Here is a 22186-nt window from a genome sequence, read left to right as displayed (position 1 = left end):
ACGCGCGTAAACGACGATAATCGATCGGCGAACAAAAAAGCGATCTGGCTCGCGTCGACCTGGACCATTAAGTCGAACAGGATGTTCGCGACATTAAACTCCGGACGAACTGATTCACACGAATCGTAAAAGCCTAGCTCTGATGGTAGGCCGTACGTTCGACTTTGAGGAATAATAAATAAACCTAGTTTGCTTACCGCGTTATATCTTAAATCAAACATCAGGGGTAGATTAAAGACATTTTCATCGGATGTTCGTGGCTAGAGGTTCGACTAAAAGAGAAAACCATCAAACAGTCAGAAGCGGGAACCCCGGTTGGCGACACGAGACTTCGATTAATCCCATCTCGACGTCCAAGAACTCAATTTTGCCGGAGCAATTACCACCGTAAATGATTCCCAGCTGACATTCCACGGTAATGACAAAAGAAACAACCGGAGAGAGAGGAGGACGGTTCGAGAAGCAGACCGATTTCCCAGAAGTCATCGCAGAGGCGTCCAAACAAAGGGGCTTGTTGTTTCTTCCGCCTACAAACCCAGCTACCGTGTACACGGAGCTCGTTCAAGGTAAAATATCTTTGAATTCCGATAGGTTCGCCCGAGAACGGTATAGATCGTGACGAGGCTATTGATATTCATCTGATCTCGAGTGTCCTTCGCGTGCTATCCTTTGTGATAAGTGGTAGCAACCGACGATAGTTACTAGACGAGTAAAGTGTCGCGATTAATGGTCGACGATGACGAAGAATAAACTACGGCCGGTGACATTAAAGAGTAGGTCCGATGACTGAGTAGTTCAACAGATGAGAATTATTAGAAAGTGGACAATCGCGGAGAGTAAATATTATCACGGTAAATGAGAGACTTTAATCCCTTGATAAACGCCTCGTAACTCATATAAATAACTCCGTGAAAGTCTACCTTTCGTTATCTGACGATTTTTCTTTTTTTAAAACTGATGATATATCGAGTGACATTAGACCCGCAACACTGAAGTGCTTTATTAGTACATAGGAGAAGGCTGTTAATAATTCCAGACAATACAACGTGGCAGTTCACCGTGTCGAAAAGGATACGTTCGTTTAAAAATCCCAATACGTTATTCGTAGTATTTATAGTCAATAAAGTCACTTTTGAATAGAGCGAAATAATGGCAGCCCCGTCTGAACTTTGACCGCGACGCGTTTCTTCGTATACCTATTTCACCGTCGAGCAAACGTCGATCCATCAGCCATCGACCAAAGTCATCCTCGATCGGCAACGAATATTTATTTCGCGCGAAAGTTGTCCAAAGTCGACTGAACGAAATTTCCTAATAGCGTGGCCGTGATCAATCATCGTCTTCGTGTGTCTGTGTCTACTTTCTTCATCGCGAAGGGCTCCGTCGCGACTTTTCCGGCACGATTTATCCGGCGCTGAATCGATTACCTCTTCTTGGGATCACCGACACCCGGAGCTTCCATAAATCAACCGGGAACTCATAGGACGAACCAGAGGCGCTCCGGGCCGTAAATCGCGAAACGTCTCTATTCGCGTCCGTTCGTAGATACGCGCGAGCGGCATCACCTTCTGCCTCCAGGTCCCTACCACGGTTTTATTTCGCGCGCGTACCTCGCACGTGACTTTTTTCATGTCATTGATTTAGTTCTACGTAGGCTATAACTAAACGTATAGTGGGATGTCAAAACGAAGGATCGTAGATTGGAAATGAAATTTTCAAAGTGGAATCGGTACACGCGCTCGTATAAAATGTATCGAGCAAATATTTGCGATGGAACTAAAAGTTTGCGTACGCGCGCTAGAATAATCTAGTTCTGTGCCAGTATATCTTCGGACTAATGCACTAGCCTCTTTCCTATTTGAGAAGTCGAAGATCTAAATACGTTCTACCAGCGAAAGCAGGAATAGTTCTAGTTCAGTCAGTCGATTAAAGTCAAAGTCTTGACTGAGTGGTTTATATACGAGTCTATAATCCTGGTGATTCTGCAACAAATAAAACTTGTCCAGCAAAACCACCGACCAGCTTCGCTCACGGTTTGTTCCGCTCAACGAGAGTAGCTCTCGTTAGACGAGCCCACGATGACAAATGCATCGATTAAGTAATTATTACTCTCGATTACCGATGCCTTCGTTCTTCTCTCTTTCGATTTTTCCAAACCTATCATTCCCTGTTCAACACTGTTGCAATCGTTCTTCAGCGATCGCAATTCAAACGATCGGAAGAAATCGAATGCCGGCTAATTAATTGGTCTCAGTCCCGCGAACGCGATCTTTTTTCGACCACTTAATTCCGCTTTGGCAACCGTTTCTCCAATTACGCCGAGAAACCCGAGAAAATCGAATACGGATGATCGAGTCAGCCGAGCAGTAACGCCGCGATCTTATCGAGCTGATATCCTGTCGCTCCGCGTCACGAGCCTGTCTCGAGGAATCGATCGCGCGTCTCGGCCGCTAGGCTAATATTGACAGCCGGTGACACGGGTTCACCGACACGGACACGCGGCAACGATCGTCGCCAACCGCCGCGCCGCACGATCTAAATGCCTCGATACCATTTTATCGATCGTTCTCGCGCTCTCTACAGGCTTCGAGAGCATACTTGAAGCACAGTCGAAGGAGAATTCACAGCAGCAACGCTCCACTCGATTCCCTTCGATTGTCTGACGCGATATTTATTCATTCAGAATATTGTTCCAAGTGTTTGCTTGGTTACATGTCTGATCCATTTAATTCTTTTATTTTACCAAAGCTCGTAAATCTCAAGAGGAATTTATTTGCGTTATACCGACTATTTCCTATTTTTCTATGTCGTGTTATTTTAACCTTTTCTAAATACGAAAAACATTATTGTTAAATCTTCCTCGATAGGAGGAGCGAAGATGAAACAGGTGTCAGCCTGGTTGCTAGACAGCACGTGGTAATTAATATTTCGCGATGTTAACTCGGAAGCGTATTCCCGAGTGTCTATACGCGGACGTATGCGTAGAACACGGGCCCGGCGTGAAAGCTAATGAGCCAGTGCAGCGATCTCGTCAGAAAACGAGCGATGGCTCATTACGCCGTGGCTGCAGCCTCGCGTCTAGAACGGACGCGTGTGGCCGCGTCCTCGCGTGCATTGTTTGCGATGTTAACGACGCGTCCGTATCTGATTCGATGCACTACGAAGGGAAATCCTTGCAGTTGATTCCGAGTTTCGATTGAGACTGGATCGTTTCGTCATGCCGATTTTCCATGAGCGGAAAATTCGCGTGAAATACATTAATCGGGATGGAATATCGATAGAACGACCGTGCCAAGTCTACCGTTAAACTCGGTCCCGAGGCGTGTCTCTTCCTCGATGATGGATTTATTTTCCGAGAAGAGCGATTTAATTGAACAGTCCATTAGCAGCGATATTTCATCTTGTACAGAGAGGTCGAAGCATTCTGATTGAAAGCCAGCCAATGAATGGGTGTAGCTGTACGTGGAATTGAAACGAAGATGCGTTTACCGGGGAACGGAGTTAATAGACGACCGATTGTACCAGTTGAGTTGACTACTACGATATACGTAATGTCGTGGAAATTTATTTTTTTTTTTACAACTGATATATTCTAAACATTTCGTATTATTTATACCATTGTAGCTTTTTACGGTTTTGCCCATGGCAGTTCTATTTATTGATATTATTAATTCTTTCATTTGTGTGATCATATGCCTGCGTATTTAGAATTATGAAATAAAATATTATTCTGATCAAAAGGCAGAATAGATCATTTTTACTCTATTTGTTATTCAACTATAATAAAATTAAATTTATGAGATTAGAGGAATACCATGAAATATTGATCGATGTTTCAAATTTTATATCTAATTGCTCCATTACATCTTTTATCGCAGTCATTTTACCGCAATCTGTCCGAAGAAAAAACGAGCTTAGTAGATTCAACGGCTATTAGTCGACCATGAGACTGAAGTCTCGTTCGTGAGAGAACAACGGTCCATTATGTCAGACACAGCGAAGCGTGTCGCAAAGAGAGGACCGGAAGAGCTGGCTGCCAAGTCTGAGATGCTCCTAAGAGAGATAGCAAGACCGTTTCCGGTCCTTTCTAATCATTATTAATCGATCGATGACTTTGATCGAAACAAGATCGGACCATGGATACGCGTTAATCTCGAAATGAGCGCAATTAGAATCTCAGAACATGATAATCGAAAGTCGATAATACCGGCAGCCTGGGGAAAGCGATTGTTGATAGTCGGATCGCGAGCAGACGACGAGAGTGAACTCTCGTAGACGCGAGGGCGCCGATTGAGAGATACCTTGAAAGACTTTAACTCGAAAGGGCACCGATGTTCTCCGTAAATTTTTGCGTGTTTTTATCGATCGAAGTGGAACGTGAGAAAGGAGGACTTGGTGGAAAGATGGTGAAGATTTGGATGATTAGAGGAAACTGATTAGTTGAGAGTCGAGGCAAAAAAACTAGGACAGAATTATCGTACAATCGAGCGCATGTTTTCGTCGATGGTTGTCTGCTCGTAAAAAATCTGATCTCATAATGTTAGGAAAATTTTCCAAAATTTGTATTCGATATATTTAGTAATTTTAATATTGTATACACGCCATATACTATCGTAAACAAATTAATTGCGACAAAGCAGGCGATAATTGTTTATTACCAACAGGTTTGTTTGCTATTTTCTTGCCGCAGCTGTGCTCCGTCTTCACAAGGGAGAAACGTGCCGACAACACGAAAGATGGAAGAAGACGGTATAAGAAAGAGAAAGAGAGAAGTTTTGAAACGATGTTGCAAGTTGAACGGCGCGATATAACATTGGCATTTCACCTTTCTTGCAGTAATTCAGCCTGCATACCCTGAACTGAATCCGGTGAAATGGAAACGTTCCATAAAGTTCCTTTAATTGCCATGTTTGGGCTACGAATCGAACGAGGAACGAAGTGAAAAAATATTTCGATTAAAAGAGTGAAAGAGAGGAAAGAAAGGAAGGAATGATAAACACGTTTGAGTTACACGTTTAACGTACTGCAACAAGTAAATACGCGAGGCACCGTTGCTGGCGGCAAGAAGCGGAAATAAATACGGCCGTCGCGGCGTAACGTGTAAACGTTAAATTAACCGGTTAAATATCCGTTTGATCCGGCAGTTAAATAACAACCTACCACATGGTGTACATACAATATAGTTAGGAGATTGGGAGAAAGAGCGCGCGTATGGGGAAAAGGAGAAGGAGGGTGTAGGGAGAAATATATGTAGAGGATACGATAGAAAGAAAGGGAAAGAGAAAGAGAGAGAGACAGAGATACGAGACAACCATGCGTTACTGAATACGCCGAGAATACGTATTCACGAATCGACCGCGAATCGCCAATAAAGTCGACGATGAACCTCGATCATCGAGTTCGATAAATAAAGCGTCCTTGCGCGACTCTATGAGGATCACGAAGCACGACAAATAGAGTACGAGGCACGAGGAGAGTCAGCCAACGAAAGACACGCTCGCTTTGCTATTCTTTCTTGCTTGTTGCGGCCGTATCGAACGGATAGTTCCCAGGCTTCGCTTGCTCGGTTACTTCTTAGGCTATGTAAGCCGATTCCCCTGAAACTAGCCATCCTATATCTATCTATGAACCGTATCAAATGTATATGTATATACGCGTATGGTCGATGGATGAGTTAATTAATACGAACACACGTGAAAAGCTAAATACGTTAATCCGCTTCGTTAAACGGTTTTTCCACGCGAACTCTCCTCGTCGACGGTGAAACTTAAAATTCAACGGGTTCGAGCGTGTAATGTGCGTCGCTAATATCGCTTATCCGGTTGATTGATGGGCATTGTCGTGAAGAAACGGAACTATTTTCGAACGGTTTGCTGTGTCATAAGGAACGATCAACACCTTATTTTTCAATAGATGAGAGCAACAGACGACGCTTTGTTCGCAGCTACCTTGGAAGGCTTCCAGAAGAAGCGGTGGCTACAGGAAGCCTTTGAACGGTAGCGCTTCGATATTCATACGCGTTCTTTTTCAAAGCTTCGTCTGAGACGGTAACCAAGCAAAACATTGAATATTTCCTCGATGACTCTCCATTCGATCGCTACGACCCTATATTATTGTACAAGCAAACAGATCGATGGAATTTGCGATTTCTTGCACACTCGATCCCTCCGTAGAATCAATATAACAGAGTATGTTAGGGTCACGGTCGAAAATTAGCCAAGATGGCGATCATTCGTGAACTTTGATCGCCTAGAGACCCATGTCCTCTGTTAATTCGTTCCAAGGATTTTTTTACGACTGGATCACTCAAGACCTACGTTCCACGACAAGAAAACTATCCACGAGTTCATCCATCACTGTCAAGCAGAAAGCTCGTTGGCCGATAAACTTTCTACTTATCGTTCAATACACGCACGCAAATGCGCCGATAAACCACGCAGTGAACCCACTGTATCTTTTTATCAAACAGGTGAAAATGAATGACGCGATAGGGTGCGCTTCTTACCAGTGCATGCCTCTTCGACTACGTTTCCTAAGCGAACCCCCGACCCCTGTCGATGTTTTTCAACCGCGACGCGCTATCGTAAAGAACGAACGAAGCATTGGGTCCACCGCTACCCACCAATTTCGCTCCAATGAACCGAATCTCTCTTCCTGCGTGTTCCTCTGAACGATTTGCCGAGCGTAACGGTCAAATTTTGCTTCCTGTCACGAGGCTCGAGCACACCATCGCGGAAGAGTTGCGCAGATCAGTGACCGCGATTTTCGAAACCTCGACGTAAATGAAAACTAAAACTTTTGACTAATACGGTGCATTGAATATTAGAGGATAGGTTGACATTATCAATTAGGTCTAGAGATATGGAGAAACGTGAATGGAATTCGGTAATCTACTAGATTCGAATGAAATCCAAGTCTGAGATAAGATTGACTTATACAAGATATGTTGTATTACGAAGAGAACGGTACACCGTGATCGAAGATTATTTTGCTCGGTGCTATAAATTAAGGTTAAATTCAACGTCCGGTGTTTAGAATACTGAGAATAGTATGGGTATTTCCATGTCTATATTTTTCCTCGTCTTTATAAATTATAAGATTTTATGAACGTGATATTCCTAAAGAGACAAATTGTTAATAGCTCTTTAAGTGAACCAATCGTGTCGACTATAAAACGTCGTGCAAAGGAAATAAAAAATTAGAAAGACCCTGACATTCAGAGACATTATTCAAATCAACGCGTACCTTCGTATCCGGAATTTATTGCTCCCGAAAACCATCGTGCCGATGCTACCCACGACGTTGTAAATGTTCAGATTCAACATCTGTCCATCAGCCGTGTGCTCGTGTCGCGGCGTTACAAACACCTCAGATCATCGTATCTCCTCCGTTGGAGGATGCTATCCACTCGCGTTTTTGCCTTCTGTTCTGTCTCGTCACCGTGCAACTAATCACACATTTGTCAACATCCCTTTAATCCCCTCTTCACTCGCCGTTGTGTACTCCGTTTGAACACGCTGAGAAAGATCGAGGAACACCGAGAACGACGAATAAACTACGATCGACATTCGTATACCAACTGAATCGCGTTCGAGTATCAATGATGCCACTGTGTGTTGACAGCTGTCATCAACTTTCGGTAAGACCGACGCGACACAAACGCCACGAACGCTGTCAACGGAATGACTGTGGAGCACGGGTCGCGATCGTCGACGCCGCGTTGAAGAAGGGGAAGGCGTACGAGCGAGAGGGAGATAGAAAGGCTGCAGAGAGGCGGACAAGGACAGAGCAGGCGACGTTAGCCGAAGGTTCACGAAGAGCGGCGAGGGGCCCGATCCAGGGACGAATACACGGGGACAGGTCAACGTGTCTCATTATCTTCCCCTGTGATCTGAACCGGCAAACTGTACGCATGTAAATAGTGCGGGGAACGCTCATGCTCGCACCCCTGAATCGCATTAATGCCGTTGACAGGTCTACCTGACTACTACCGTGCTACGGTGGAAGCGACACGAGATGTATCTGCCCGGGGAACCGGTTTAATTTGATGTCTAGAGAGCGGCTAATAAACTCCGAGATATGTGATTCGCTCTTTTCTGGATTGCCTTTCGTTTCGTGATGCCGTGCCACGAATTCGAACTCTCTGAGTGGGGTGAAAGGATACTTCAGTGGGATAGTGAAATTTAACGCATCAATCGTCATCTGCATCTATCGTATTCAATACATACAAACATATGCAGAATCAATTCGTTTTCTTGTTTGAAATAAGTTACTACAAACGATGTACTAAAATAATACGCGCTTATATTGTTCGCTCTATCTAACTTTCGAGATAATAGTTTGTATCGTAGTATACGAACGTTGACCCCGTTTCTAACATTTCGGGGAAACAATGAAAACGATACACGAACAATCATGGAAGCTACTTTACATCGTTCGTGGACTGTTCATTGCCGTGCAACAAGCTTTACGAATTAATTCCTAAATGGGCGGTTGGTCTGTGGATTATTATACGCTACAGGCCCGTGATTCGCAGGTTGCAACATCTGCAGTCATAACTCGTTTCCTAGGAGGACAACGTTCGTAAGTTACGGCCATGGTGGGCACAGGCCGTAGCCGCGAATACTGTAATTTATATGTTACAACTGCCGAAGTTGCGAAGCGAGAGTTTATGACTTCGAAGAGGACGCCGAAGCTTTCCTGGCTGTCGGTTCAGCGGCAGGACGCTGTAAACGTCATCCCCATCGATCTGTACTCTGTACCTGCCGCGTGATTATCCTTTTCGCGTAATAAACATGACCGAGGTATTCATTCGGGTTGTGATTAAATCTTCGCGGCATCGAGGGCTCGAACGTGAGCCAAGACGGGTCTACGCACACGTCGCGTAATTTACACGAGCCTCCTGCAATCTCCGATCGTCGACAATGCGTCTCGATGATACAAAATCGTGGAGAGCGTCGACAAGGGATGGCGAGTTTACGGACGATCACCGGCGCCGATCCTGGTCGATTTTATGGAATAGAAATATAAGGAGTCTTTTTTCTTGTCCTTCTTTTTTTATATAGAGAGAGTCAATAGGTCGAGAGCCGCCTTCGGATATTTCAAACTTCGCCTATTTCATTTCAGGTAATTTTTTTATATGTTCCTATTTTATTAACAATTATTAATCAAATAATTTCTTAATGAGAAACTGTAATTATAAAATAATCGAATCAATTTCTCAAAAACAATGAACAGAGAAATAGGGGCTAAACGAAGAAGAATAACGCCGAGAGGATCGTAAAACCGTATGACGAGTGAGTTTGTCTTCACCAGTTAGCAAGTTGATCTATTAGCGATGCTAGACGAGATCTAACATTTCGCACATATGCTTCTGAGAAACCATGGTCAGTCGAGTCCGCCGTAAAATTTCCATCGACATCTGACTCGCCGCCTCCCAACGCGCTGAATCTTTTCTATATACATGGCACGTCTACTCTTCCTCGGTACGTTAGCCACGTTTATTAGAAGCGAAGGGCGGTCAGGCGTGTTCAGTTACGGCCATACATTTTTAACAGTTTCCTCGATCTGCGAAGGTCCGGTCCTCCTTTTTCGCATTCCCGTGTAATAACAGGTCTGCCCGCTGAGATCGAGCGGATCCGCTCGTCCCAAGACAGAAAACCGGCACAGCCCGCGGCGATTGTCGTAGGTAAGTGAGTTTGACGCACAACGCGGCTGAATACTTGGCCAAGACCTCTCTTACTCCTCTCTTCTACTACCTTCCACCACCGTTTTGCGTTCCAGCTAATTCCATCTCTTTCATGCTCGATCGATCGAAAATACGAATCTCGTTCTTCCTCGTTCGTTCTCCATCTTCATCGATTCAAGACGCAACCTCTTCTTCGACACCCGTAGACATTCGGATACCCTTGCGAGAATCACGAGACAAGTAGTCGGATGGAAAGAACAAGGGATAAAGAGAGAAAGCATCTCGTCTGGAGTAGCGTCCGGTTTGATTGATCGGGTGAAATACCGTGGCGAGCCGAACGAGTCAAAATATAGGACTTCCACTTATCGCGTATACGCTAGCTGGAATCGTGTCCACGATCTCTCGATGACGAATGGAATTCATGGGGACGGAACGTGAGCAACGATAACATCGCGAGATCCTCGGATGAGCATCGTGGATAAAACGAAAGAAAGAAAGCGAGAGCAAAAAAGCAAGGGAAAAAAAAGAGCAGAGAGGTAAAGAAGCGAAACAAGCGGGCCAGTTTCACCTGATTTTTATGGCCGCTCATGGGCAAAAGCTGCATGCGCGCCGTGCGCGATGAGTAACACCGGAGAGGCTCGTGTACCGGCACCGTTACTTTTTATCCGACCCTCCTCCTCTGCCGTGAACAATCCCGGTCCGAAACTCGATGAGATATGATTTTTAACCGACGGACAAATGAACGTCGTCAGTCGTGTATTTTTTCAAGGGATAACAGCCGACCGCGCTTGAAATTCTATTTTGGCGCCACTGGGTCCGTGATTCGATGGATGCCGGGCGAAAGACCGTCTCGAATCGGGCAACTTTCCAAGGTCTAGTTCTGAGCGCTTCCCAACCTTCGTCAGGATGTTTCATTTCAGGAGCAGACGTCTCAGCAAGGGCGTTATTACGCTGGCATTCACGGCTTAAATATCGCACAGAGCGTTTCTATAAATAGGAGTCACCGCGTGCTTAATATCACGATATGTACATGAGCTTTGTACGAGACTTGTTTTTCGAGGAAATCAGTATTATTCTAAATGTTGGATTCTGTTTGCTGGATGCGAGCCAAATATCTGGAATTGAAGGAATGCTTTGCATTCAATGGGAGGAGTATATTATCGACTGCGAACGCGTGGAAGATGCTTTCGTAAAAAAACACGTAGGTTTATGGGAAGAACCACGAGGGCAAGAGTCGCTGAAGTACATGACATATTGCAAAGTGGCGAGGTTCGTTCCCATTTATCAATGGAGCGGTTATCGGTGCACTTCCGCGGACAGCTGGAAAAACGATGCCATAGAAAGTGCGTTTATACTTTGCTCTCTTTCCAGCGAACGGAATGACAGATTACGAGAACGAGGACAATGCTACTCTTCGTGCAGATATTTTTCCTATCGTAATAGTCGAAGGCGGAGACGCTGCGGCGAAAGTTCGTACTTCCAGTCAACCACTAATAAGCACCCACGAAAAATAAATGATTTCTTAATCCACAATCGAAAAAAAAGAAAAAAATAATAATGGTTACGTTGAAAATTTAGTTACTGTAACGATATTTTTCAGAAAATTGAAGCCTCGCCAATATCATAAACGTAGATACACTTCCAACGTGAATTATTCAAAAAATATGTCACGTGGATGCGACATATGAAGATTTACGAAACACTTAATCGAGAACCGCTAATATAGTCGTCAAACAAGCGAATAACCATCTTGATCCTCGCATAGGTAAACCATCTGACTTTTTCCCGATGATGTCATTCGTTATTCTGGACATCGGTAATGCCTCTAATGTAACTGTCGTGTATGTATATATGGCGGATGCTATTCCGGTCGATTCGCGACCCTGGATCCTCTCGCAGGCACAAAGTCGAGTTAAGCTGGTATCGAAATTTGGCGAACAGCCGGCTTGCGAAAGAAAAACAAATTGCTAATCACACGTTGGCATCTTCGTCCATTAATTTTACGGAGAGTCCTTTCATTTGTCGGACCTGGCCTAATAAATTCATTGCCGGCGCCGTATTCACAGCGACAACGTTCGTCGTGACACGCTGTCAATCGGATCGAGATTTGCGTCGATTTCTACGACATCGTGGAGTCTGGCTTTTCATCGATTTCCTTTGGGACATTGTGTTCACGTTTGCACATCTGTTTTTACCGCCGTAAACCGTTTTCCATGCAGAGAAATGGGCAGAGCCCTTGTCCACTTTGAAAACGGAGATTGCTCGCCAGATGATTTTTGTCCACCATGTGTTAGCCAAACCTTCAGTTTCAGCTGGACGTTGAAATTCTGTATGTTATTTCTCAAACAAAATCTGGAAGTTTAGCCACGGATGTAGCATAATTGTAATGCAAACAGCAGAGTGTCCGACACGTTGTACATCAGAGACAGCGGAACGGAGGAAATACGTAAGCTCTCGTCACGTTCGATTCTCACGATAGTACATAATCTATCAGTATACCTAATACCACAACCTTCAAGTTTACACAAGTCATTTCGTAATTTACGGACATCATAGTTAGGGGCTGTCTCACAAGAATACTCGGATCGTTATGTTTCAGCAAGAAGAATTTATTATCTCTCTGTTTATGTTACCTCTGCCAGCATCAACTGCGGTTGGTCTACTGCGAACCTACGGTCTCGAGTAAGCTCTAAACCAATTATATCTCTTATTTCCCACCCACTTTTGCTATTATTCGTATCTTAAATAATACGTAATTCCTATAAACAGCCATCACGACGAAATTCCAAGTAGAAACACGAAACATGGCAGAGATACCTAAACTTTATCAGACTCTTCCGTAATTTTTTCAAGAATTCCGAGAAACATTCGACCTCTAGCTTCCGTTCACGACTATTTCTCAATATTCTCGTCCAAACATTATTTTCAAGAATTCGAGTGCCGGAATAGCGTCATCCTATTTATATCGTAGCGATGCGGTCGTCGTGATGCAGACGTTCTATTCCACACTCGCAGAAGGCGAACATCATCCGTAGCACCAGAGGATGCGCCCGTGATCTCTGCGGTTTAATGGCTGGCCTTCTTGCAGGTGCAACAGTCGCGGTTACCCCTGGCCACCAATGTCACTGACCCTCGGCAATTTTCCAGAGAGCAGCGGTCAACGATTTCTTGGGCCGTGTCGCGAAGGGTCGTGAAACGTCGCGGTCGTTTATGCGCTCGTTCGTCCCTGGGTCGGTCGACTCGTGAACACACCGGAAACTTTACGATCCGGAGCTTTTATTACACGACAGTTTGGCCACACATGGCTCCGAACAATCGTATGCGAGCAGCCGAAGCGCACACAGGTCTAACCTTTTTTTCGTTCGATCGTTTGCCAGGTTCTTTGACCACCCATCGAAATAATAGTCCTTTCGTTGGAAACACGTGGCCGACGGAAGTGGATTTATTTTTTTATTTCGGAGATTCGATATTACGAGCCAAGACGTTTCTATTTTGGAGATATAGGAAAGCTTTGACTTGTATTGTTAATTATATTGCATTTAGTTTTGTTATTTTTTTTTTTGCGTTTAGAGATAATGATTTATGAAAATGTACTCGCATTGAAAAAGGTTAATTGAAAATGCAATAAATCTGAAGTCAAAGGATTCTAAGGGGAAAAGTAAAACCAGTGAACGCAGTGAAAGCTGCGGGAAGCAAAACACCTCGAGGTAGCGGCGGACCTTATCGTCGACACGGTGAATTGATGTTAACAGGAGCCAATTAAATGGAACGCCAGCGAAACTGGACTACTTGACGGAACGAGACGATGGAAGGTGGGCTTCATCGACGAGGAAGTAGGCGGTACACGTGTTTACCCAGGTGCAAGCGACACGTAGACATTTTTCACTGTAGAATTAGCCTCGATCGAGGTTTAAAGAAAAAACGATCGGCTCGAACATTTTTTCAGACCACGCGTTCTAACGGTAAATAACTTGGTTAATAATGTCGAGCAATTTGACCATTTACTCGTGAGATAAAGTGTCGCCATGAAGATACCGTTCCTCGAGACGCTCCCGTGAGCCCGTGTCCGGTGTTCGCCGGTCTCGACTCGCTGCCCATTGTCTTCTTTCGTCGTTGTCATTCCTGTCCCTTGTCACTTGCTTCCTATACCCCCCGAACTTCCTCGATGCTCCGTTCGGAACGAAGTCAAAGTCGAGACGAGGACGCTTGTCAGACTCAGCAAATTAGATAGACTACCGTATTTTAGAGATTAAAACTACAGCTCTTCAACGAAAGTATTAATTTCGATAATTGTTTTCAATTAATCCGAAGAATAACCGATAATGTATTAGCAATCTGGAGAATATAAAAAAAGAATTGGAGAAATCAAGAAGAAAATACGTAGAAAATATCGTACGTGGAAACGGTGATGATCGAGGTTAACGAGGAACGAGGGGAAACTCGTTACACAATAAATCGTGTGAATCAATATCAATTCGCGTAAAAGTTGCCTGTAAAACGACGTATCCGGTAAATCTGTAGTCGCTATATTACGACCAGCAATTAATTAAATGTATATATCTGTTCCAATATTTATAACGGGTTATCTGAGAAATACAGAACAGACTCCCGGTAGGCGTTTCCGTTCTTTGCGAAAACATAAAGTCGATTAGATATACTAATTCGCGGGTTGATAAAGTTTACCTCGTTAGACTGAAAATTTCGTAATATTTCAGGAAAGTCGTTAGCTGCACCTAATAAAATCGAAACAAGCAAAACCACCTGAGTATTACAGGTTTTATGAATGTCGCTTCTGCTCTAATCGTCCTACAGTTACGAAATTTGCTAACAATGTAAGACACTTTCTTTTCGGCGGATGTTAATCGACTAGTTAATGAAGGCGTATACGCTACCACTATCGCTTCTAAACCCGCTTAGAATTAGTCAGGATTGCATGCAATTGACCCCGTTTCTTGGCAAGTCGTCAAACGAGTCTCGCCACGCACGAAGGGAGGACGTTACGAGTTGTTGGAAGGCTGCTCGAATGAGTGTGCTACCGTGCTCGACTTTCCGACCGACGAAAGTACTTCTGCCGCAACCAGAACGCTGGCATCGTTCTCCTTTTAATTACCGTTGATAATTAGTAGACGTTGCATCGTACTCTTGCGACACACGCATTTACATCTTCGGTACGGATAATCGTGTGAATAGTTAAACGATACTTTGAGGACGATAACTTCAAGCGACGAGAGTCAGCAATATATATTATGATATATCATTTCTTATTGCTTTTTGTTAATATTATCAAACGAGTGAATTATTTTATGACTCATATCCGTAGAGATAAAGTGTTTAATTAAAAGTATATCGAACGATGCTTTCTCGCATTTCCCCTCACGAGATCGAGAACCGATAACTGTAACTACGCCCGATAAATATATATATTTTACAGATAATCCATCGATTCCACAATCAAACAACTGGGGTTTTTATTTCACAGCCCGCCGTCGCAAGAATGGCAAATAAAATTCTCTAGTTTCGAAATCGCTTATCGAGCGTTGAGTGGCTCGATAGAATAAACGAACAGATAAACATATAATAAATTTTTCCGCAATCGATTCGGACACATTCTCCTATACTCCTTGACATCAAACTATTTAGTTGTAATCAAAATCGGAGTTTTAAGTATAAATATAATCGTGAAAAAATAATTTACAAGTTACCAATTATGAATTACGATTATATCTTGTGATCGTCGCTGTCGCTACGCAAATATACACCTCGATAATGAGTGTCGTTCACCATAACGTTACGATGTATCGTCCTATTCCTTTTTAGCAAAGTTTTTTACATTTTAGTACTATCTCATATTGAACTTGAAGTCATATCGAGTGCGTTCGAACGAAAAATTTTTCCTCTCGTTCCAAAACTCTTCAATACCATCAAAGTCAATGTATTTTTAATAGTCATGTCAAAGTTTGCAAGAAAGATCTATGTATGCTGTATCTATTCATTGCTTTAAGAATCACGTCTTCGGAAGAAAGGTTAATCCAATTCCTTTGACGCGAGCACGTATTCGATTCGAAGCGTGGTGGCGATAAAACAAGAAAAATCGTCTCGACTAGCGATAATACGATATACCGTGGACTTCTTTTTCTTCCTTGGCTATAGCCTTATGCGGTGTCATCCGACGTGGTAAAGGGAGGAGATTCGACGACAAGTAACCGATGTTAAGCGATACTTGGCATACTCGTCGGTTACCCTGTCGAGGTCGCGGTCTTTCTTCCATGCAATCTCAGGTGCAGAATGGAACGAGTTTTGCTTGTGCAGCGGCGAGAAGAAAGGGACTAAGGTACGATTCAAGAACGAAACGAAGAGAACTGGGGAAACGTGAAGACTCGGCTCGAATACCATGACGATAGTGACATCTAACCAGATGCTTTATTTAAGTTAGTAGCTTGAAGAATGAAATATTGCTTATTAAAACAGTGGAGGGCTAAAATGAGATCAGTCATGTATGTCAATCGTGTTCCACATCTGACGAGACGTCTCCAAGCGACTTTGTTCCCAAGAAATGCGTACAATTTAGATTGTGGAGCATGGCTAACGAGCAAATTGGCGCCGTTAATAGTTAAGGTCGAATAATTTTGTTTCAAAGAGAAATATCTGCGATAAACTTTGGTTCTTTCTTTAAATTCCATGGGCAGAATTTTTTAACAAGTATTTCAAGAATAGCTCGTGTTCAATAGAATCATTCCACTTTCCCTTTGGAAACGCTATTATTTTCTTAAATATATTTACGCTGAATGATATGTACATATTTATGGTCGTATCATTAATCTCTTCGAACATCGAACTCGTAACGGAAAGCGAAACTGCCAGCATAAAGAGTATCAGTAACTACGCTGCGGGTAGTCACGTAATCAAAACGGTGAAAAAATTTTTAAACCAACATTCTTCGAATAACTATGACTTTACGATCGTTATTAAGAGAAACGTCGATCTATTCTGGGGATTGTTTAATCGTGGCAACTGAATCGGCAGACGTTTCCTGCGAAAATACATTTTTGCGCACTCGACCAGGCATTGAAGCACAATCGCAATTACGCGATTAGATTACTGCCTCGAATGGAATCTGCGATCTGAATCAGCGCATTTTTCCCGTCAGTTTGATGCTGACCAGATGTTATCGAAGAAAAATAAATTCGCGTGATTTCTTGAGTACCGGCGTGGAACGCGTCTATCGTTGTCTGCTATGAGAGTTAAGAGAAGATTCAAACATAGAACTGTATCGTGTTCTAACTCGCTACACACGGAGATCTTTCTTATTGGACGAGGCCGAATAGTCGACGAATTCTCACGCGTTCAACTCTTCTATCCGTGTGGTGGAACAGCAGTGCCACGGCGAGCATAATCGAGCACCGAAGAACAGGCAAACACGCCCGTGGTGCCACGCGGTAACCTTTTTTCTGACATTTCTGCCTCGTGGCTCGGTTTAGCCGAAAGGTTAAGCCTCCGCTTGAATACCCCGGACGAAAGAAAGAGGGAGAGGCGGCAGGCGAGAAGAATCGGCAGCCACGTTAAATACCTGCCAACTTCATGGCACAGAAGATCTCTCTGACTTGTCTCTTCCCGTCGAAGGTCAAAACGAAGCGGAGCGTTTGCTTCCCGAACCGTGTCGCGGGGTCGGAATCTCGTCCGTCGCAGTCGACAACTCGACCATCACAGAAGCCAAGCTGGTCACCCAATCAGAGCGAGAAGGAAACAAAAGAAAGGTGAAAAGACTTATCGCTCTGTGAGATCGAGCCTACATCCTGTGCCCTCCGAGGAACGAGTCCGACCGGTGAATCTCCACAACCGTGCAATTACTATTAATCCATCGTTAATTTCCTTCCATTTGGATGAAGTCGTTCGCGATCTCAGGTATAATCTCGCCGTTGCTTTTTGCAATTGGTCAGAGTGCGTCTCATGACCCAAAAAATCATGGACCGGTGAACAAAGAGGCGCTGGGTCACGGAGAATCTCCGCTTCCGTGAAACGCGCTACCATGATCCTCCGGATGGCAGGGCGCTTCGTGTGCGATCGACCTTGCCCGAGTTCTTGCTTTTCAAGAACGCAAAGACTCGCGTTGCAAGGAAGCCACTGACGACTTTTTTCTTGCAACCACGACTGGTCTGAACGAGGTTCGAGACAAGTTGTACCTTCTTCGTTTAGCGTTTTCTATCTTTGAGGTAACCGATCGCAATTAAGGTTCAATACCCCCCTGGTTCTTCTGAAGATTATAAGAGTTTCAAGCAACAACTTTGTCAAGGACGCGGCGGAAACAAAGAGAACCCGCGGCAGAGATGAAGCAGATAAAAAGCTGAAGGTTTGCGGGGGAATAACGATTTCAGAGTTTAATGGTGAATTTACGTGGACGTGACGATTAAAACCAGCGGGGATCGTGAACAGTTCCGAGGAGTCATTCGCTGGCAGCCAGCGACGATGTCGTTTAAGACTCTCACCGGACGCGATTCAGGGAAAGTCACACGCTCGTAAATCAACGCGGTAATGGGCACCGTTAGATTTGCAATGATAATCTCATGGTAATGCATACGATTCGGTCGAGCGGACGAACGAGAAAATAATTAACGAGCGAGCCAAGAGTTCGCCGAACTATCGGCATCGCTGGTGCTGATCCCCGGGGATTTACGAGTTCCTGGATTTAAACCGGCACAAAAACGAGCATCAAGGGATCTCGTCTGGCTTCGTAGCTTGATAATCCATCGGTAATTCTTGCTCAAGGCTCGTACGAGTCAGTAACGATTCTACGATGTTCGGTCTGGGGAGTCCACGAGTTTCTTTCGTACGAATATTGAGTACTTAACGAGAAGCTGGTTCGCAAATTTTTTTGCTTTTAGTTTTAATCTTCGGGAATTCATAATCGAATTCCAGTTTACAGTGGCTTTACAGTGTTGTATCAATTGATTATAAAAAGCGGCACTGAAGCATTAATAAGGAGAACAAGTTGCAAATTGCTCGAACCGGCTAGTTCACGCAGATTATGTGTCATAAACTTGCAAATTATTAAACAAACATTACGTGTTTTTATGAGAGGAATGATGATTAACGCTGATCCTCATGGAATTTCAGTAAAATATTTTCGTGTTTCTTCTCAAGCCACAAATCAAAAGCAAGCGTTGTGTTTACGGTTCTCGGTGAAACGACGCCATCAAGGGATGTAGCTCGAACGTTTTCGCGACGCGGTGCGTCAGTTTCACGAGTGATCTATCGATCTTCGAGGGTCGTTAATAAGCATCCCGTCAACAGCGTAGGGTAAGGTGTATCCGCGGTTGCCTCTAATTCAACTGATCGATCGCAGGATAAGGGGTTCGTACGATGGGACACTATACGTATAATGGACGATCCTGCAAGCGCCAAGCGGCGGCAGCAGCCATTTACCATTCAATTACGCCGCAATTACAGGATCGTGTGCGTTCCGTGGCTCAAACTCTTTGACGATCGCATACCGTGCGCCTTTTCTCGATAGACGTTTCGACCCTCCCTCTGAGATCTTTAATTGACGACTGTAAAACGAACGATCCGTGAGATTCTCGCGATTACAAAACGCGACAAAAAGGTAATGATTCCTAATGCCCGCCGAAAAGCGAGATAATGGTTCCTGCGATATCTTCGATGCGAACCAACGATCTTCAGTCTTATTAACAGGCTGCTGTGTCGCTGATATATACAAGTAAACGTAATGAAGAATAATTTAAAGGTCGTACCAGAGAAATGACGAGGGTCATTAAAAAAGCATCAAACTTACCCCTGTAGCGCGTGTGGAGGTGCCGGTCGAGGCGGAGGTGGCAACGATTTCCTGCCTGGAGTGTTCTGTCGCGGCGCCAGGGGCGGAGGAGGAGAACTAGGTGAACCAGTACCACCGTATCTATCCGTAGGACACTGAGGTTGAGGTTTTTGTTTCGGTGCGTCGATGTACTTAGGGGGCAGGGCGTAGTAATTCCTCTGTGTCACGTCTCCGTGACGTTGGTGATGGTTGGGCACGTATTTCGGGGGCTCGTGATACTTCTGAGGACTCGACTCCGACGGGAACATTTTGGAATTGGCCTCGTAGCCCGTCTTCACTGGACTACCAATTGCAAAACCGTGGTTTCCACCTTCTAGATATTTGGACGCGCACTTAGAATTCTCAGGCACGGGCAGGTAGTTTGGTCTCGTTGCCTGATTAGATTGATTACTCGAGGCACTTTTATCGACGTTTTTAGGCACTTGCGGCTGAGGTCTCTGACCAGAAGAGGATTCCAGTCTCTGAGCCGAATCGTTCCTGAGTAAGCCAGAAACGTCGATTCGCGTTCCGTCCACTCGCATCGACTCTTGCCGAATGATTCTCGGTTCCACGGGTACTTGAGGGGCAGGTCTCTGGTTCCCAGAGTCGCTATATCGCTGCGAGATGAGATCAGGTAGTTGCGCCGGTGGCCTGCTAGAGAAAGGCCGCTCCTCCGATATTCTCCTGGCTGGCGTTACTCTGCCATTCACCATTAACTTCTGCGTCGACGGGTATCTTAAACTCGACCGACCCGTAGCCACCATTCTATGTGTGGCGAATCCAGCTGAAACACCGTTCTCCAGCACCATCTCGGAGTCGACATGCTTCAATGCTATGGCAGGTCTAACGAATTGGTGTTGCTCCTGTTCCTGGGACATCGTCTTCACGGGCGAATTTGGGGAAGACTTTCCGGACTTCTCGTGATCTCTCTTGGAACCGTGTTTCGATCTTCTCATTGAGTGTCTCTCTAACTTGTGTCTGTCGCAAGATCTATCACGAATCTTTGTCTCCTCAGATTGATGGTGCGTGCTGCTGGGCTTGCGCTGGCTCTCAGTGAAACAATCTTCGCTGAGCTCTGGCGGCGGAGGTGGCAGTGGATCATCGCAATCGTGAACTTCATTTTCAGTCACTGTAGGAGGAGATGGCGGTGGTAAATCGGGACTGGGTACACGGTCGTTGTAAACGTTTCTCAAGTGTGGTTTTTTGGGTGGCCTTTCTGGCACCCAATCGTCGATCGATATAGCTGGTCCTACTATCACAGGGCCTAGCAAGTCCGTAGAGAGACTACCACAGCTGTTGCTGTGCTGATGCTTAGGACTCGACAGTTCTCCATTACCTTGGTTCTGATTCCTGTTTCCATTTTCTCGCCAGGTGCCACTGGCGTAGTCGGAGGCGGAGCTCGCTCGTCTCGAGGAAGGCGGTCTAGGACGAGGGGGTGGCTGAGGCGGGGGGCTTTGAGGCGCAGGAGCTATTCCTTGGGCCAGTTGCGGTTCTGATCTCCAGGATGCCTGGTGGTGTCTCTCGTAGAAGGAAAGCAGGGCTTTCTTTTGTATGGCTTTTAAGGTTGGGTCGGAGACTCTGTGGCGTTTTTCTGGGTCCAGGTAAGTGTAACGCATCTGTTGTTGTTGTTGTTGTTGCTTCTCAAGCTCGTTTATACGTTCCGCCACTGACATTTGTGGCTGTTGAGGCAGTGCTGGCACCATCCTGAAAGAAAGAATACAAATTTAATAAACCTTTGATGAGGACAAGAGATCTTTGAGGTATGTGGAATTATAACGTCACCTTGAAGATTGCGTAGATTCCTGAGGCTGAGTAGTGCTAACAGGGTACAGCTTGCGTTGATTTCGTTCGCGGTCCAAGTACAACACACTCTCTGAATGGTGTCTTTGTGGAGTTTGAACTCTGGCACTGTGAGCGATCAACTGTTTGCTACACGGATGTCCGTTCGCTTGACTAACATCCGACATCGATCCATGTATAGGGTTCCAATTTTCGGGACTCTGAGGGGTCGTAGCACCGAGCTGCTGACGAATTGGACTCTGCGGCATCGGTTGAGCCAGTGAACCATACTTATCACCTTCGATCCTCACCGAATTGTCCCACTGAGATCCTGACTGCGATTTATCCACTAGAGATTCCTCGTCGATGTTCGACTCTTGCCACTTGCTCTCTCGAACGGTCGACGAAACGTCTGCTACGTTGGTCGATGCGTTGCAATGATTGATCACAGCCGGTAAGCTAGATCTACCCTGACTCTGCTTGTTGCGATCGTTCATCGAAACTTGCCACTTGTCTGGCCATTTCTCGCTGTGCCTGCCCTTTGTGGTTGGAGATAAACCGCTGGTGCTGACGTCGCTCATAGATCCTTGCCACTTGTCATGACAGCTGTTGTTGGGTTTCTGAGGCAAAATTCCACCGTTAACGCTGCTCACGTCCGACATCGATCCGTGATGCCACCGATCCGAAGCGCCCTGGCGAGCTGGCAACCCGCTGGACACGCTCACGTCCGACATCGATCCGTGCCATTTCAGAGTTTCGCTGCTCGAGGCACTTCCGCTGGACGTCGTCACTACGCTATCTCTTCCTTCCCTTGATGTATCCTCCCAGGTGGACGTTGGCCTCTGTGCCACTGCCTCGCTGTCTCTTCTCAACCTGCATGAGCAATTTGAATTTAAATATTACATCACAAGATA

The 22186-nt window shown here is 45.0% G+C and overlaps 1 protein-coding gene across 2 annotated transcripts in view; it reads right to left on the bottom strand.

Moving 5' to 3' along the window:
* LOC100747839 overlaps positions 1–22186 on the bottom strand; it is a 126165-nt gene that overhangs the window by 25580 nt on the left and 78399 nt on the right. For both annotated transcript variants that reach the window (XM_012381886.3, XM_012381888.3), the window contains exons 6-7: positions 21276–22145; positions 19476–21197 (exon numbers count right to left, since the gene is read on the bottom strand). In XM_012381886.3, the coding sequence (XP_012237309.1) occupies positions 19476–21197; positions 21276–22145 (2592 nt within the window). The remainder of the gene's footprint in view (positions 1–19475; positions 21198–21275; positions 22146–22186) is intronic.

This window comes from Bombus impatiens, unplaced genomic scaffold (assembly GCF_000188095.3).
Source record: "Bombus impatiens unplaced genomic scaffold, BIMP_2.2 scf_0136, whole genome shotgun sequence".
Taxonomy (NCBI): domain Eukaryota; kingdom Metazoa; phylum Arthropoda; class Insecta; order Hymenoptera; family Apidae; genus Bombus; species Bombus impatiens.
This window is presented reverse-complemented; position numbering and strand designations above follow the sequence as displayed.